The sequence below is a fragment of the Polypterus senegalus genome, chromosome 4 (assembly GCF_016835505.1).
Source record: "Polypterus senegalus isolate Bchr_013 chromosome 4, ASM1683550v1, whole genome shotgun sequence".
Classification (NCBI taxonomy): domain Eukaryota; kingdom Metazoa; phylum Chordata; class Cladistia; order Polypteriformes; family Polypteridae; genus Polypterus; species Polypterus senegalus.
In genome coordinates this window covers 42,882,399-42,901,376 of record NC_053157.1, presented here as the reverse complement: position 1 = coordinate 42,901,376, position 18,978 = coordinate 42,882,399, and the positions used below count along the sequence as shown (strand labels likewise).

Below are 18,978 nucleotides of genomic sequence, written 5' to 3'. Positions count from 1 at the left end.
ATTTTTGCCGTCCATCTACTTCAGTGGATTTTATTCTCCAGTTAGTGTACTTTGTTAACATGTTTACAACATATAAAAACATTTTAAATGTTATCTGTTCAAAAAAGGAAAGCAAGTCAAAATCAGTTCAAAAAAGGCACACAAGGCAATGTATTGTGTCAGAACTGGAAGACACCGTAAGAGTTAAAAATACAAATCTTTTGCCTTTTCCTTTTAATTTACAAGTTTTGCTTCGGCTTTGTAAACTTGAAAATGCTTCAAGTGCCAACTACTTTTAACACAACAACCCAACCTCACATGATGGCAGTGCCAACCTCATCGAGCACAATGTCCAATAACCCCTTAAGGGGTTACCGTTTAGCTCAATGCTTGCCATGTGTTGCTAGAATTCCACAAGAGACCACAAAGAATTTTGCTGTAAAGGAAAATATCACTTTCAGAATTGTGTTGTAGGGAAACAATCAAACACTGCCATGTAAATAAACGAAAAAGCAACACTTTAGCTTAATAAAGGCAAACCTTACAATGATAGAACACACACAGTCACTTAAAAGTGGTATAAGCTCTTGAACTGGAGTCAGGACTCTTAAACAGTGAAAGATGGTAAGAGGCATGTCTTCAATTCAAAAGCATGATCCTGTGTGAATGTGTTTTCTCTGCGTGAAGTTTTCCAGAAATATTATTTAGTTATTTAGCAATATTTTATCCAAAAATGCATGTGTTTTGCACATTGTGAGCATATGAGTTGACAACTTTATGTGAGGATTACATTACACAAGTAACAAGACATTTTTTTTATATGGTTTACTGTGGTCCAGAGTTGATCTATTTTATCAGTAAGTTTGTAATCTCTGTTCTCCATGAAAAGATGAAATTTAAATTTTTTTCAGACATCACTAAAACCACATGGGGTAAGTAACATTAAAATATATAATTTTGGGGTAGACTGTTCCTTTTAGGAGGTAGACATAGGAAAGTAACACCTGCTGGCTTTTTAGTGGCCCAGCAAAATAATCATTCACAACACCAGTATATTGGAAATTACTGAACCACTTTTAAATTAGTGGTGAGAATGAACTATTACTTTAAATTTAATAAATAAACTGCCTTTGCACTCCGTTACAAATCTGGATTTGATGTATGCTATATTAATGTACACACCAATGAGGCTCTGACCAGATATTCATTGCCACTGAAACTGAATTTCGCCTACAACACTAACAAGGTACTATTACATACCTCCACCCTATTGAATCATTCCTCACAACACACTGGGAATCCTCACATTTTTGTACAGTACCTATTACTTTCATTTCAACATTTCAAAAGAGCACCAGGTCCCTCCACCTCACAAGCCTGGCTGTCATTCCCTCCTTTCTTATATGCATCTTTGCTTGTCAGTCACCTCAGTTTAATTGCTTCACAAGTTGTCAGAAATGGGGTGTTGTTGTGGGGAATAGTTATGATAGTTTTCATACCATAGAAATGAATGCTCTGTGATGCATCAATGATGTAGTTTGGCTGCATCTCGGAGTGCATATTATCGGAGTACACAAAACAGCTTATCACTCGCTACAGAATTCACACCTGGATGAACTCGGCTAATAGTTAAGTAATTTTACATAACACTGCCATTAACACAGACTTTGTAACATTTTTGAAATATAAAAAATGTGATAATTAGAAAAGAATTACAATTTTCTTGCTAATATGTAGGCTCCTTTTAGACACTCAGTATTTCTGTAACAGGCAAGTCACATTTTATATAAAGGTGCTTAAACTTTTACTAAACCCCAAAAATATGGCAAAGGCCAAAAAGACTTCACGTACCAGGAACCCGATGCAGAATACACAGAAACAGGATTCACAACCAAATTAAAGTTTAAACAAAAGGTCTAGTGATGTGCGTATTTATAATTCTATTTATCAGAAAACTGGTTGCTACATTATGGAGCTGAAATCACCTCAGACATTCATTTTTTATATTATATATACACTTAAGTTAAACTACTGAGATATCTTGATCACAATAATCTATCTCACTTGACGTGCTACTTCAGATACCTGGAATACCCACTCCATATTTGATGAAAATCCTTTAAGTGTACTATGGATTTGTTTCCCAGGTCCTTCCAGCATGGAAGTGCTTTGAGAAGTGAGACAAGCACTATATAAATTTAAATAATTAATTATGACAACATTTTATCACTAGACAAAAAAAATGACACTTTCATGCTCAAGTTGTGTTTTGTAGTTATAGTACCTTCTTAGAAGTCTCTTTGGATGTCCACCAACACTGGAGTGAAGCTCTGTTATCATCTCTAGCTTTAGCTCTTCCACTGCCATAGAAGGCTTCACTCTTGTGCAAGAGGACTGCTGTGCTGAACAATCCACTTCCTGACTGTGCTCTAATATACAAAAGACATTTCTGAAAATCCTCCAAAACAATTCTCTACCCATTTCCCATTGATTGTTACACTCTGGCATCAGCATTTATGTACAACTACAGATTTTAGAATAGAAAAACACAAATCATGAGTACCATCAACAGTTACAATAAAAGGTGAAAGACACAATCAAAGTACTGTATATTTAGTGAAATACTAAATAAAAATCAAAAATTTACTGTTTATAAAAAAAAAAAACCCCAACCCCTCACAAATTAAATGTATGTCTGTGGTCAGAAATAAATATGGCAAAACTCCTGAGATGAAGATACACACTGTTCAGTAAATGACTAATTGGCTTAAAAATCAAATTCAAAGATAACAGTAAAATCCAAATATGTATTTGTTGTATAATCAACTACGAGCAAACCCTCCACTGTAAATATCACAGACTCATATATTATGAATGAAGACTAGACTGGAGCTAGTTGAATGTTCTTTAGGTATACCAAACAGTAAAACTGAAAGCATGCCAAACCATAGGAGCAATGACAAAATATAAAAGGATCCAAAAAAGATTTCTAAATCTGAAAATGTATTCAATATCTGAACCTGCAGATTTCAATACAGGATTAAAAGCCCATTGTACCCCCAAAAATACACATACACCCACACACTGTACTTGATCACACCGGGCTAATTTAGAGTCACCAACTAACCTAAACTGTAGATCACTGGGATGTGGGACGAAATCCAGTATCTGGAAAATATCCATGCAAATATGGGGAGAATGTGCAAACTTCACAGTTAGTAACCAGGCTAGAATTCATACCCAGCCTCCTCAGGCAAGTGAGGTAAGAGAACCAACCACTGTGCCACCCCTTTTAAAAATCAGAACTATGTTAATTTGCAGTTATAAAACGTTCACCTGTGAACATGTTTTAAAATGATAAAATAGAGCAATAAAATCAAATTGAAACAGACAGGTAACAAAGAAGTAAAAAAATTTATTGCAGTATTTGTTCCTCCAGTGTTGCTGGGGATCCCTTTCTCTTATTACCCAGGGTGACCTAATACATCAAAATCTACATTTACAAAAAAACTCCTCCTGCAAATAGGCCACAGATACTGCATGCTTCTTTTCAACAGAATAAATTATATCCAGGAGACTTCTGCCATTTTACAGCTTGGAAAAAAACAAACGTTTCCCTGGAAACTGAGCTAAGCTAAAGAAAGCCATCCGTCGCTAGGTTAAACTCCAAGAACACTTTATTAAGAACATTAACAGACTAATTTCCAACATTCACTTTAAGTTTATTTTTTTTTTTTTAAACAGAATTTTTCGAGATATAAACATTTTTTAAACTATAATACAGTGGGAGTAGAAATCAAATGAGAAGTTTCTGCTGCACAACAGCGAAGGAAGCTCCCACAAAATGTTTTCCAAACATTTCCTTCTGGGGTGTTTGTTTAATTTTGTTTTCAGTGTCCTGGATGCACGTTTATACTTCTTCACATACGAAAAAAAAATTTTTTGCCAAAATGTTGCATTTTCAAGTTTTTGTTTACTTTTTTTAAATCCCTGTGAATTTGGCTGAAATTGTAAATTCATTAGCTGGAAGTTCCATCCTTAGCTGCATACAGTGATCGTAAAGTCTGAACAACTTTATTAGTCAGCTTATGTGCACTTGTCAGAACAATTTTCTTGTAAATGATGTCCGATTCTTTTATAGTGTCTACCCAAGGCACCAGTTTGCGTCCATCTCGCTTCTTAGCCTCTGCCCATGCTCCGCTATAAGAACCTGCCATCCAGTGAACGCTGTAGCCATTGCTGGTCTTTTGTATAACCCTGGCAATCTGTGGCCTGTCCTTGTATTTTGGGCAGCAAATTGCAATAACATCCATGGCTTCTACAGTTTCATTCAACTGACCCGTGACTTCTGCCGATTCTCCCCGCTTCGGTCTTTTTGACTAGAACAAAAAGAGCAGAAAAAATAAATTAGGCAAGTTTATTTATGCATTTTAAATATTTCTAGTTTTCCTCAACCTAGACAGAAATATCAAATTTAAAACAATCTGCTAGTCCCATTTTCAAAGATACTAACCAGGTAAAGAAAACACTGTGCTATGTTCTTATAAAAAATATTTTTGTGTGCAGATACGTAATATTTAAATATTGGCAAAAATGCAACTAAAATACACTTGCTATACAGTACCATCTTTTAACCATAGATTTAGGCAGGCTGTAAAACATGTTGCTAGAAATAACTTATTTGAACATGCAAAATCTAGCATAAAAGAAACAATACATCATAATATGAGTATTGTTGAACTACACTGAGATTACTGGAATAACATTCTCACTAAATGATGGTCAGTGGTCACTGCATTGATCAACAATAATTTAGGCTATTTTTTAAATGTTGCATTTTGAACAGACTACTAACCTAAAGTTACAAAAGGCAGAAATGGAAGATAATACTGCAAACTGTGTTGCTAAACTCTCTTTCTCTAAAGCACTGACCCGCTTTTCATTCAATTCACAAGCAACTATGTAAAAGAGAGTACATGGTGGATTTTGATTTACAATGTTTAAATGCCATGGCAAGTTTTGCAGTAAGTGTCGAAAGATTTTTTTTTTTGTCCCAGAAATGTAGAATTTACAATTGTAATTTTTAAAATGATGTTTCTTTAACCCAAAATAACTTCTTCAGGGCATATATTTATTGCTCCTCTTGTAATTTTTACCATAAATTATATTTTACATTGTTCTGACTCTATCCTACTGCATCTTATACATCCTTAACTCAGAGGTTTAACCCATTTTTTATAGCATTGGTACATCTGCTCAAGCTTTTGTTTTGTAGGTGAAATTTAAGTACACTAGTTTTTGCCAGTTCTCAGTGCCAACTGCTAGTGTACACAAATATTACAGTCAAAAACTTTTAATAGCTGTTTTGTCATTATGTGAATTACCATCATGACAAGAATACTAATTTGTAACATAGTGAAACGCCAATTATACGTGACTCAGTTTACTGAAGTTCTGGTATTGATACAAAAATCAAAACTGTAATACCTATCCAACACTGCTAAGTTATGAAAAGAGGCTGAAAAATGTGAAACTGTACCATATAGAGTGGCCAAACAATTCAATTTTGAAAATGGACTTGGCCATCTGTTTTATCCGAGTTTTCAGTTATCCTTGGTGTCATTCGTCCATGTTACCTCCAATAATCAGGTTTCTACTGTAATGGCTAATTTCATTAATTTCTGTTGTTTAGTTACACAAATTATGTTTCCCAGTAATCCTCAGAAATTAAGGTTTCCAATTACAAATAACACCTTCATTTCAAAGTGTTTTCTGCCATCATTGTACCGTTATTAATAAACACAGCATTGAACAGTCAATAAGTGTCAGTTTCAAGTCTCTCTCTTTGTATAGCAAATTAGACCTCTTATAACATTGCAAGATGCTGAGAAATTAGTTCACGCTTTTGTTTTCAGTTGACTAGATTACTGGAACGCATTCCTCTCAAGACTACCCCAGAAAACATCAATCGATTGCAACTAGTGTAGAATGCAGCTGCTAGAATCTTAACTAGGAAAAGAAAATCTGAGCACATTTCTCCAGTTTTGATGTCATTACATTTGTTACATGTGTCATTTAGAATTGACTTTAAAATACTGCTTATGGTTTACAAAGCCTTAAATAATCTCACTCCATCTTATATTTCGGAATGTCTTATACCTTACACTCCAAATCATAATCTTAGATCTTTAAATGAGTGTCTGCTTAGCATTCCGAGAGCTAAACTTAAGAGTTGGTGAGGCGGCCTTCTGCTGTTATGCACCTAAAATCTGGAATAGCTTACTGATAGAAATTCACCAGGCAATTACGGAGGAGCACTTTAAAACACTGCAGAAAACACATTACAGTGATGCCTCGCTATATTGTGCTTCAACTTTCGCGGCTTCACTCCATCGCGGATTTTAAATGTAAGCATATCTAAATATATATCACGGATTTTTCGCTGGTTCGCGGATTTCTGCGGACAATTGCTCTTTTAATTTAAAGTACATGCTTCCTCAGTTTGTTTGCCCAGTTAATTTCATACAAGGAACGCTATTGGTGGATGGCTTAGAAGCTACCCAATCAGAGCATGTATTACGTATTAAATAAAATTCCTCATTGATATACGATGTGCTTCCTCAGCGGTGCTTGATTGTTTGCTTTTCTCGTTCTCTCTCACTCTCTCTGACTTTCTCTGCGCCTGACAGAGGGGGTGTGAGCAGAGGGGCTGTTTGCACAGAGGCTGGCTAAAAGATACGGACACTATTCTAAAAAATGCTGAAAGACTACCTTCACATTGCTCCTTTCTTTGCGGCTGCTTTATCGTGGTGCGCATACTTAAAAGCTCAACAGCACGTATTGATTTTTTGATTGTTTGCTCTTCTCTCTCTCTCACTGACATTCTCTGCGCCTGACGGCGCTCCTTTGAAGAGAAGATATGTTTGCATTCTTTTAATTTTAAGAAAGAACTGTCATCTCTGTCTTGTCATGGAGCACAGTTTAAACTTTTGACTAAAGGGTGTTATTTCATGTCTAGAGGGCTCTAATAATGTTAACAGTGTGGGAGAGTTTATAAGTGCTTAAAATATATAAAAATAACCATACAAACATATGGTTTCTACTTCGCGGATTTTCACCTATCACGGGGAGTTCTGGAACGCAACCCCCGCGATCGAGGAGGGATTACTGTACTTTAATATGGCTTTCTCATAGATTCATTTTAGTTTAATCCTTATGCTCTGTATATTCAATTAATTATCATTATTATTCATGGTGGCTTCAAAATCTGTACTAACTTCTACTTTTTCTTCTGTTCTTTTTCTGGTTTTCTGTGGTGGCGATCTGCGCCACCAACACTTAATCAAAGCACCATGATGCCCTTACATTGATGGATTAAAGGCCAGAAGTCCACATGACCATCATCATCAAGTTCTTCCATGAGAACCCTGAATACAACGAGGACTGATTGAGGTCATTTATGTTAGGTAGAATGCCTAGAGGGGCCTGGGCGGTCTCGTGGCCTGGAACCCCTGTAGATTTTATTTTTTTCTCCAGCCGTCTGGAGTTTTTCTTTTGTTTTTTTCTGTCCTCCATGGCCATCGGAACTTACTTTTATTCTATGTTAATTAGTCTTCCCTAATTTTAATTCTTATTTTTGTCTTTTCTCTTTCTTCATCATGTAAAGCACTTTGAGCTACATCATTCATATGAAAATGTGCTATATAAATGAATGTTGATGTTGTTGCTACTTTTTATTCTAAACTAACAGTCTCACTACGTTGTGTCTCATCTCCCCTTTTGAAGCAGTCTCATTTTTGACAGTCTTCTGAAAGAACAACAAAAAAGAAAAATGTGTTTGTTTATGATGATTTACCAGCGTTTGTGTATCTGGTTATACCCCTTCAGTGATATCTTTTACAGGATGCAAAACTTTACATCGGCTGTTATAGACCGAAATCAAAGGTGGCTTCTTTTTGGGCATATACACCGCCAGGATGACACTGCCAAATCTAAATATTAGCGTGGTGAATTGCTCGCATACTATGACTTTAGTTGCAGGTGGAAGTTACATTTTACTTCTGGTGCCAAGCAGAGTTGTGTCACGGTGCAGCAGTCTATTAGCCGCAGAATAGGCTGTGAAGAAGCTGTCTGTTGTTACGGTTCTCCCTTTGTCCAGAAACAGCTCTATAAGCTTTATGACCACAGACTTGGAAAGTCTTTGCCTTGGGTTGTAACTCAAAACACAGTTTTCAACTGTGCCAGATGTCCGAAACGGCAGCAAATCTGTTGTTTTTCATACGTTCTGCATGGGTGTCTTTGTTGTCAAAGCGCAAATTCCGTATGGTAGTTTGACAGCGGTCACGGAAAGTCGTATCTTTGATTGCCGGTACAACAAATGGTTCTGAGGAGGCATCAGCCACAGCACCAACTGTGGTCATCACTGCTCTTGTGAAAAGAATGGAGATAAACGGCATCAACTCAGTGAGGGAGAGGCAAGTTTGTTGTACCACGTGAATGTCACTGAAAGAATAAAACTGAATAAGAGAGAAAAAAAAAAACAAGCGCAAACTTTTACAAGTAGCCAAAAAATACACTGTGTGTTACAGACTCAAATCAAATGTATGTTTTTATTATATTACTAGGGGGCTTTGCCCCCTGCTCGCTTTGGTCGCCAACCCCCGTTTTTGTTTTTCCGGATACACAGTTAGGATTTTTTTTTCTTTGAATTGTTACTATTTCATTAGTTTCACTTTTATTTCAGAACTTCTGTAAAATCAATATCTGGAATCTTTCGAGTCCTAATGTGCTGTATGTTTTTAATGAGGTCAGTGAGACATGTGTTTAATGACTTTGTACCATAATTTAGGATAAGTTTCTCTGTTTGGAATTTTAGCACAGACAAAATGATCTACATCATCAGCAGTTAATTTTTTTTTTTTGCAAAGTAACCAATAAATGCACGTGAGGTAAACTCTGTTTTTGAAATTCTCTTGACTTAAACTTCAAAGCCTTACAATATTTACATACTTCTGACATATCACCTATGTTCATATATTCAATCTCTATTCGTCTTTTCATTGTTTCTCCGAATAATAATTTCTCTTTCTTTGCGCTAATGCAATGTTTACTTTGTTTTGACACTGTCGCTTTTTTCTGCTTTCATATTCTGTATCTTGCTCTGCATGTGTTTCAACGAGTCTTTTGAATTACAGTTTTTATTATCTCTAACCTGCTCTACATATGTTCTACTCTGTCTTTTATTTCAGACCTCGCTTTATCCTGCTATTGTTTCAATAACACCTGGTCCATGGTTATTACTTTCCCTTTTTCGAGTAATAATTTATGTTTGTTTGCGCTACTGAGATCTTTCTTTTTTTTTTATACTTTAATTTTCCTACTTTCATATTCTTTAACTTTCTCCACGTGTATTGCGCCAACGTTTTTTTTTTTGTTGAGCCTTCCGAATTACGCTGCTTTCATAATCTGTAACCTGTTCTGCATGTGTATACCGCCAACGTCCAGATTGGACGTGCTTTTTTTTTTTTCAATTCCACCTGTTCCGGGCTGATAATTACTTTCCTTATTTTCTGAATTTGTGCCTAGATTATTATTTTTCTTTTTTGTCTCTCCAACGCTTTTAAGTCCGTTTTCTACACGCTGCTTTCTTCTTTGCTTAGTCATCTAAGTTTCATTTAAAACAAACTGTCCTTAATCTGCTCTGCGCTGAGCGCCCTGGATCTGTGTGTGCTCAAAGCCAAAACACGACTGAATGTGTTCCTCCCCATGCTGTTATTTGGTTGTACGTAGGGCGTGTCTTGCAAGAATCTCATGTTCTATGTCATTGTGAGACGGTCCTGGGTCAATCTCTTGGCACAAAGTCTCATGTTTAAGGTCCCCGAGAGATGCTCCGTGGCCAATCTCTTTAGTCTCGTGGGTCTTTTAAGATTAAGTATCGTTGCCCTACTGTTTCTCTCCAGGACTTTTTTTATTATAATAGACTAGCAGAATATCCGCACTTCGCAGCGGAGAAGTAGTGTGCTAAAGAAATTATGAAAAAGAAAAGGAAAAATTTTTAAAATAACGTAACATGATTGTTAATGTAATTGTTTTGTCATTGATATGAGTGTTGTTGTCATATCTATATCTTTATATATATATCTATATCTATATAGCAAAATACCCGCGCTTCGCAGCGGAGAAGTAAAAAGAAAAGGAAACATTTTAATAATAACGTAACATGATTGACAATGTCATTGTTTTGTCATTGTCTTGAGTGTTGCTGGCATATATATAGACATACATGTGTACATATATACACACACACATATACTATGGGGTGCCACACAGGCAAATACATTGATTTTTTTGAATATATAAAGTCGGCGTCAGAATATATAAAGTCAAAACTTGAATATATAAAGTCACTGTCGGAATATATAAAGTCAAAACTTGAATATATAAAGTCAGCGCTGGAATATATAAAGTCAAAACTTGAATATATCAAGTCATTCCCGAATATATAAAGTCAAAACTTGAATATATAAAGTCAGCGTCGGTATATATAAAGTCAAATTTGTTTCTGAATAAATAAAGTCATTGCTGGAATCTATAAAGTCAAAACCTAAATATATAAAGTCAGCGTCAGAATTTATAAAGTCATTCCTGATTATATAAAGTCAACATCTGAGTATATAAAGTGAAAGTCAAAATATGTGGATTGAAACGACTCTGAACTGAACTAAGTTAACAAAAACGTATTCAGAAAAATAAATTTAAAAAAACGTATTCAGAAAAATAAATTAAAAAAACACTGTTCGGTTAATGTTTTGAAAATGATGCATGTGCCCTGCCCAGGATTGGTTCCTGCCTTGCGCCCAGTGTTGGCTGGGATTGGCTCCAGCAGACCCCCGTGACCCTGTGGTCAGATTCAACGTGTTGGGAAATGGATGGATATTCCAGCGCTGACTTTATATATTCAAGATTTGACTTTATATAATTCCAACGCCGTCTTTATATACTCAGGTTTTGACTTTATATATTTGGGAATGACTTTATATATTCAAGTTTTGACTTTATATATTCCAGTGCTGACTTTATATAATCAAGTTTTGACTTTATATATTCGGGAATGACTTTATATATACAAGTTTTGACTTTATATAGTTAAATTTAGTCATCATTGCATAAATTTTTCTTCACCATAGAAATTTAAAGACTAAATTCAACTTCCATTCCTACCAAAGATATTTCTGGCGACTAAATAGAACCTACTTATATCCAAATTCGAGCTATTGAGCTGTCGCCTGCCTGCCTGAATAAGTCACCCTCGCTTCGCTATTACTTTTTAACCATTCATCATGGCTAGTGGCGGAAAAATTATAAAATGGAAGGAGGATTACACTGAGTATGGTTTTACCAAAACAATTATTGATGGCGAATAAAGTATCGATTATTCATAAAGCTTCAATTGGTGATCTGTTTTTCTGTGTTAACCTCATATTTTTTCATACTTGTTCTCAAACCAAGGGGGTGCGAGGGTAAAATGAATCGGGAAGCGCATATCAATGTAATCAGTGTACCAGGAAATCATGCATTGACAGAAGTTTCCCCTTTGCTTGGAATGCAAAGTGTGATTAAATGCATTATTTTTTAACACGATATGGAGCACATGCATCAAAGCTTCTCAGCTGTGCTTGTGCTAAGAAAAGGAAACATTTTAAAAATAACGTAACACAATTGTCAATGTAACCTTTTGTTAAGTAGTGCCTGGAGGATTCAGAGTGTGTATTAACTTGTGGATTTTTCTGTGAGTATTTGGTGGCAGCGTCGCAAAGTCGCTTCCGTAAGACTACGTTAGCTGCGGAGCTCAGCTCAGAGCGAAATGAGGTGAATGGGAGGTGAGATGATGACGTGACTCTCCCACCCGCCTTAACTGTCAATCCCCCCACAAACACAGTCTCTCGGAATTTGCATAGCACAGCCCTTCACCTGCAATTTTAACTTAGTTAAAAAGTGATCAAAACTCTCGTTTATACCCTGCGTCCTCTCATTAAACTTGTATCCCGCATTACCCGTGGGCATGACAAACGCCAGCGGCAGCCTGTCTATGAACTTAATTTAAACTTTAGGTTTACACCGTGCTTTGTTTCCGAAGTAGCAGCACTTATGAATATGGTTGTATATGTCACTCGCTCGCTTCTTATTGTTTCACTGCCTTCTCAATTATATAATGCATGTTTTCTTCAGTGCTTTTTGGAGCTCTTCCTTGTTTTCTACGTACTGCGTTGACAGTCATTTCACGTGATTACGTGGGAGGCATGATGATGTCACACAAAACTCCGCCCCCCACGGCTTTCAAGCTCAACTCCATTACAGTATGTGGAGAAAAATAGCTTCCAGTTATGACCATTACGTGTAGAATTTCGAAATGAAACTTTTGTAAGGAAGCTGTAAGGAATGAGCCTGCCAAATTTCAGCCTTCCACCCACACGGGAAGTTGGAGAATTAGTAGTGAGACACTGAGTGAGTCAGTGAGGGCTTTGCCTTTTATTAGTATAGATAGATAGTAATAATAGCAGCAGCTCAATATTTGGAGAGCCGAGACTCGACCACGCACGTGTTTATTTGATATTTGGACTAAAGTCTTCACACATTATACACTTTATGTCATTATTAGTACAACATGGAAAAAGTGTCTGTTTTAGGTATGTGTTCAGCATTTCTTGCCACACATTTCCTTTCATCCTACACTTACAAAGATCTTTGTAGACATGAACACACATGAAATGCATGTATTTCAAATAATGATATACTGTATTATTTACCCTATACAACTCCTGGAAACTCACATGCAGATAAAGAGCCTTGGCTTGAGCTGGGAGAGCGTAATTCTGTCAAGGCAGGGCATGGGACAGCAGGCTGCTTGCAGCTGATCAACACATTTACAATACAAAAGATGCTGATGGAGAGATGCGAAGGAATTTAAGGTGGGTCGGGATTACGTGTTTTTTTGTAGGCCTTGGTAATTCTAGTGTTAGATTACTATATACATGTCCCTATTTCCTACATATGGCCAGGTCACTCTTAGTTTCAAAATTCTGGGTCATTCAATGTTTAAGGTTGACATGAAAGCACCAATTGCATGGTTATATTTATGATTTGTTTTCAGAAGGAATGCTGCTATAACTATAGCATAGTGCAAGTTCGCTTGCATATGAGAAGCAAGCACACAGGAAAGTAAACTGCGGAAAGAGTTCAAGTGGCAGATACAAAGTGAAGGGAAAAGTTGTTCTGTAACACAAAATGCATAATCCTAATACTTCCCAGAAATATACTTGATTTTTAAGTTATATAAAGTGTTCAAAAATATTATGATTTTATATATAAGTTTAAAAAAATGAATTCTAGAAACTCTACTTTTTCTCCTCCCAAGCCTCCTGTACTTGTACCCTCCCCACAACAAGAATGTCAATTTTTAAATTAAAAGAACATAAAACTTTTCTCTTGTTGTAATGTTTGAATAGATCTCAAAACACATATCCAGTTAGTCATAAATTAATAATTCTATTCAGCATGACAGAAAAATGTGAAAACTTAACAGCATAATACAAACTTCCTACAGAGGTTTGCTATAAAATACAATCCCCCACCCCCCAAATAAAAGCTTAACATATTTAATAGCCCTAAATGCAAAAAAAAAAAAAAAAATGGCAAGAAGTTTATTACCCCTGAAGCACCCCCCTTGTCTTCCCCATCACTCTCATCATCTTCAGTGTCAGCAGTGTTGTTTTTTGGACTTCCTCCTCCAAGAAGTGCATTTATAGCTTTGTTTCGGGCATTTGCACTTGCTGATGCCTCACCCTCTTCATCCTCTTCATCAGGGTCCAAATGTTCCATTAATAATTTGAACTAAAAACAGATTGGTAAAATCAGTTTATTGTGATGTATTCAACCATATTACTTTCTTTGTAAGTGGACAACCAAATGAAAAATCAAACACTGCAATCGGAATAAAAAAGAAAAGAATAGTTACGGTCTAATAAAATAAACCCCTAAATAAAATTTCTTACATCAAGATACTGTCTCACAATCTTCCGCTTAACCTCATCTGTTAACTCTGCATTTGCCATATCATTTGACAGAAATTCTATCGTCTGCCGAGGACTAAAATGTACTGATGACTTTCGGTTTACAGCTTTGTCATATATTTTAGCAGACTCAGTTGGAGAATACTTCTGGATTTTACTAAGGAAAAAAGAAATAAATACAGAATTAAAATCACCAGAGTAAAGAAAACAAAGAAATTTCTATTAAACATTTTAAGCACTAAATATTACTTAAACTAACTTCCACTCTAAACAAACACATTTTACCTGTCAGAAAAACCATAAAGATTCTTCAAATGCTGCTTCAGAACCAAGAGAAGTAGTATGCCTTGGGATGCGTTAGCAAATTCAATGAGAGGAATGGGGCTGTCTGGTAGTCGATTCATTACTTGCTCCACATCGTCAAAGTCACTTTCAGACTCTGATTCTGAGTCGGAGTTAACCCTTCTCCGGGATTTCTTAGGTCTTCTAACCTCCACTTCTTCCTCATCTTCCTCCTCACTTTCACTAGTTTGCTCATCCTCATCATCTTCTGAGAAGTATTTTTTTGTTTTTTCCTTCACCCTTTCCTCCTTTAATAGAGACTGCAAAGAAAGAGGAACGAAAAAAACATCTAATGAGCAAAGCAAATTAAAAAAACGTACATTGTCATTATATAATTTTTATTCTGTTTAAAATGTAAATATCTGCAGTGATTATTACCTCTCTGAAGGACTGTAGTAGGTTACTGCCTGATACAGAAAGCGTGATGTCAATATGGTGCATTATGAAGAGAGGCTCCTCTTGTGTCTGGTATGGGAAACATGCTAGATTATCCGCAATATACAAAAGCATGTTTACTTCTGTTTTCTGTGGGTATAAATGTAAGATTATTCAATTAGAAAAATCTTGCATTGTACTTCAGTATCAAAATAGTTAAATGGCTAATGACAAAACAAAGACTTGATTACTACACTTCAAGCAAATCAATTGCTTTATTGCTAATCTGACTACAAATACAGTAAGTACTCACTTAATATAAATGCTAAGATGGAGACACAATTTTTGAAACAGAACAATATGGTCAGCATGTAATTGTTAAAACTGCATTCTGACGTGTTTAGTTAACAGCTTAGCCTTGTAAAATGCAAAACGTCCCATAGTCTAACACTTAAAAATGATCTAAAAGGTGTTTCAAAAATGTTGAATGGGACAGAAAGCCAAGAAAGGCAGGATTGCTTTATTTTACCTAAATTTTAAAAATAATAAAATGCTGCCCATCAAAAATAAATCATTCAAAAATATGTTTGTTGCTCAGTAAGGATATGATAAATTGAGCCATATTTCATTATTAGGTGAACTTGTTGGCAAATGATTGGAGAGCATTCAGTCCATTAAGCTTGTTTGTTTAACTAATAGACAAGCTGTTCCAATAACTCATCTAGATATTATACTTTGTAAAGGTTGTCACGGTTACTGAATTTCCCCTTGGGATTAATAAAGTATCTATCTATCTATCTATCTATCTTGTTACCGCTTTAGTTAAATGGTTAGGTAAATTGCTTCCGATTCCCACATCTCTTTACATAAACAAGTGCTTTCTGGCTTTAATGCTAAATACATTTCTCCTTATAGCAATTTCCACTGCTGTCCTTGGGTGCGTGATTCAAGATACGATTCCACACATATACGTAAGTTGAAAGAACTCAATATAATAAAAACAATCCAGATTTTGGCAACAAATGTTATAAATCTAGTCTATTTATAAGACAGCTGCCAATAAATGGAGAGAAGGGGGTATTATTGGCTTAGAATATTAAAAAAAGTCAACAAATTGTTAAAATAAAAAAAACAAATATTAAAAAATAAAATATACTCACTGCACTGTCATCAAACAGGTTGAGCAGAGCAATAAGAAATGCCCTTCTGTGTTGACGATTTCCCCGAACCATGGTGTAGAGATGTGAACACAAAGCAGTGCTGTTCTCATCTTGTCTAAACCCCCTGATAATAGTATCATGGGATGCCCAAATGGCTTGTTGTACTTGGTAGGACATCTTTATTCCAGCAACAGCTTTCATCTAAATAATAACACAGCAGTGATAATGATAAATAGTTTGTAATTAAACAGATGTATGGTCTTAAACTCAAATTTTGAAGATAAAGAGTGGCAAAACACTATTTCATAATTTCTTTTAAAAATTAGACAAATAGATTTGTAAATGGTCTTTTACCCATATTTAACTGAAAACACCACAAAGGCAATATATGTAAATTTTAAACTAATGGACTTCATTTATTTTGGTAAATATGCAGTCATTCAAAGTGTAATGCCTGCAACGCATTCCAAAAAAATCAGGACAGGAGTGAGTTTACCACTGTCACTGTATTACATAACCTTTCCTTTTAATAGTATTCAATAAGACAGTAATTGATGAAGTGCAGAAATTCCCACTGTTGTTTGATATAGGGCTTTAAATGCTTGAAAGTCCTGTGTCTCCACTTGCATAGTTTCTGCTTCATGTGCTGCATGTTTTCAATGGAAGACAGGTCCAGACTCTAGGTAGGCCAGTCTATCATCCACAATCTACGAAGATAAAGCCATGCTGTTGTAATATGTCCAAAATGTGGGTTGGTGTAGTTTTGATGAAATAATCAAGGGTGTCCCAGAAAAGATGATGTTGCTGCACAGTACCTTTCAGTGTTAATTGTGCCTCCAAAAATGTATATAATTTCCTTGCATTAATATAACCCCATACAATGGCAAAGCCTGACTTTTGAATTTGATTTCTGCAACAGTTGGAAAGATCATTTTCCTCTTTGGTCCAGAGAATATAATGTCCATTTTCTCCAAAAACAAGTCGAATGATGGACTTGTCAGATCACAGCAGATATTTAAACTTGGCATCAGTCCATCTCTGGTAATCTTCAGTCCAAAGTAATCAGTGGCATTTTTGACTGGTGCTGAGGTATGGCTTTGCTTTACATAATATTATTGTTTGGAACTCGTAGATGGTGTGACAAACTGTGTTTCTGAAGTAGTCCTGAGATAATATGGTTACATTCATTTTTTATGAAAAGCTCAAAGATCATGAGCATTCAATACTGGTTTCCCCAAACCCTCTGAATCTTTTAATATTGTTATTGATTGTAGCAGGTGAAATGTCTAAATTCTTTGCAATCATACACTGCGAAATGTTTCTAAACTGTTCAACTATTTGCTCATGCAGTTTAGTGCAAAACTTTTTTTTTTTTTTTATGTTTAATAAATCCTTGCTTGTACAGACCTTTTCATGAATGCTCCATTTATAACTCTATCATGATATCATGATAGGGATGCCTGAGGAAATTAGAATTAGCTTATATTTACAAATGTATTTAAAGTTTATCAGGTAAATTATTAAATATTTGTATTCAAATAAATATTGGAAAAAGAGCATTTACAAATCCCTGGTTTCTTTTTCTATTTGTATTTTACATACTGCGACCAAATTTTCTGAATAAGCAATTGTACAGATGCAAGATTTTTTGTTTATCCTTATTTTACAAAACTTAAGATTTAAAGTAGACATTGAGTTACATCTACTTAGAGTAATGACGGAAAGAACTAATACAGTGGAGATCTTAAACATTATTAAACACAGTAGGACACCAACAATGCAAACATAAGAATACTCACATGAATAAAACCCGTGTATTTCTTATCAATTTCAACTAACTGCTGATCAGCCTTGTTCCTCATTGTAGGTTCAGGGTCTGTGCCCATGGCTATCAGGTATGGTACACACTAAAAAAAATATACAATTTCTCTATAAATAAATGTAGTTTTAATTATCTTTCACATTGCTAATGAAGAAGATTACACCACTGTACATTACTTTCTTAAATAACAAAACCTAATCTATTTGCCATATTGAATTGGAAAAATGAAAAATAAATAAATAAACAAATAAATAAAACTGTGCACTTGGAAACCAATGTCAATATTTACAGTTTTTGAGTAACGAAACAGCAGCTATGGAGCTGATAGAAATTAATACATTAGACTAGCAAATAATTATATTCTATTAAAAATTATTGTTATATTCATGTTAATGTACTGCACCACAGGAAAAAATATTGAAACAATTGCATAAGAAATATCTGCTATTACATAATATTTCAGTTAAAAAATAAAATTATATTTTTAATCAGTTTTAATTACCGTTTTAATTGAAAAAATATAGTATACCTGTACTGGGTGAATTAGACCTTGGTTTAGTGTCAAGGCAATCACATTGAGAGCAAAGTGCCTCACTTTTGACTGTGTGTGAAAGAAAGCCTCAAGGACCTGTTTGAGGTACAGCTGCATTATAGAGCTGCTCATGCCTGAGGAAATATCACCCATTTCTTTTAAATCCTCTTGCTTTGACAGTTTCTTCCCTGTAAAACAATGAAAAACGTATTTGTTACAGATTACAGAATAAATGCACAATTTGTAGAGTAACTGAAGTCTAAATTAAGCTTTAAATAGTAATTTATAAGAATAGAACAGTATATCTTAAACACGCCTTCAAGTTGCCAGAAGTTTGACTTTGCAGTAAAAATGACTGTATTATTACTTAAAGTACTGAAAAATGAGCAGTCTACTGAACCATAATTTAACAAACAATTAAATGAGTATTATTAATTTAAAATTTAAACTTCTGGGAGAAATGTGAATATAGAAAAACTACATTTACCACAAACATTGAAAAAGAACAGTTCAGACATTGTATATAGATTTATATTTACAACATAACTGATTTGTAATATATGATTATAGAGTAACAAATCGTTAGTGTGCTTCCAGAATTATAACTATAATGATCTTTAGCGCTTGTTCAAAATAAACAAAAACTGGATTTAAAAGTTGAGGGACAAATAAAAACAATGCACAGGAAAGAAACTAGGG

At 35.0% G+C, this 18,978-nt stretch overlaps 1 protein-coding gene across 7 annotated transcripts in view; it reads right to left on the bottom strand.

Annotated features, from left to right (window-relative positions):
* Positions 1-3,374: 3,374 nt before the first annotated feature.
* The window catches only part of nipblb (NIPBL cohesin loading factor b), a 137,745-nt gene continuing 122,141 nt past the window's right edge, over positions 3,375-18,978 (bottom strand). For all 7 annotated transcript variants that reach the window (XM_039750538.1, XM_039750540.1, XM_039750542.1 and 4 more), the window contains 8 exons: positions 18,277-18,467; positions 17,725-17,832; positions 15,926-16,126; positions 14,769-14,915; positions 14,334-14,650; positions 14,031-14,205; positions 13,687-13,869; positions 3,375-4,358 (listed from right to left, as the gene is read on the bottom strand). In XM_039750538.1, coding sequence (XP_039606472.1) covers positions 3,999-4,358; positions 13,687-13,869; positions 14,031-14,205; positions 14,334-14,650; positions 14,769-14,915; positions 15,926-16,126; positions 17,725-17,832; positions 18,277-18,467 — 1,682 coding nt within the window. In that variant the 3' untranslated portion in view covers positions 3,375-3,998. The remainder of the gene's footprint in view (positions 4,359-13,686; positions 13,870-14,030; positions 14,206-14,333; positions 14,651-14,768; positions 14,916-15,925; positions 16,127-17,724; positions 17,833-18,276; positions 18,468-18,978) is intronic.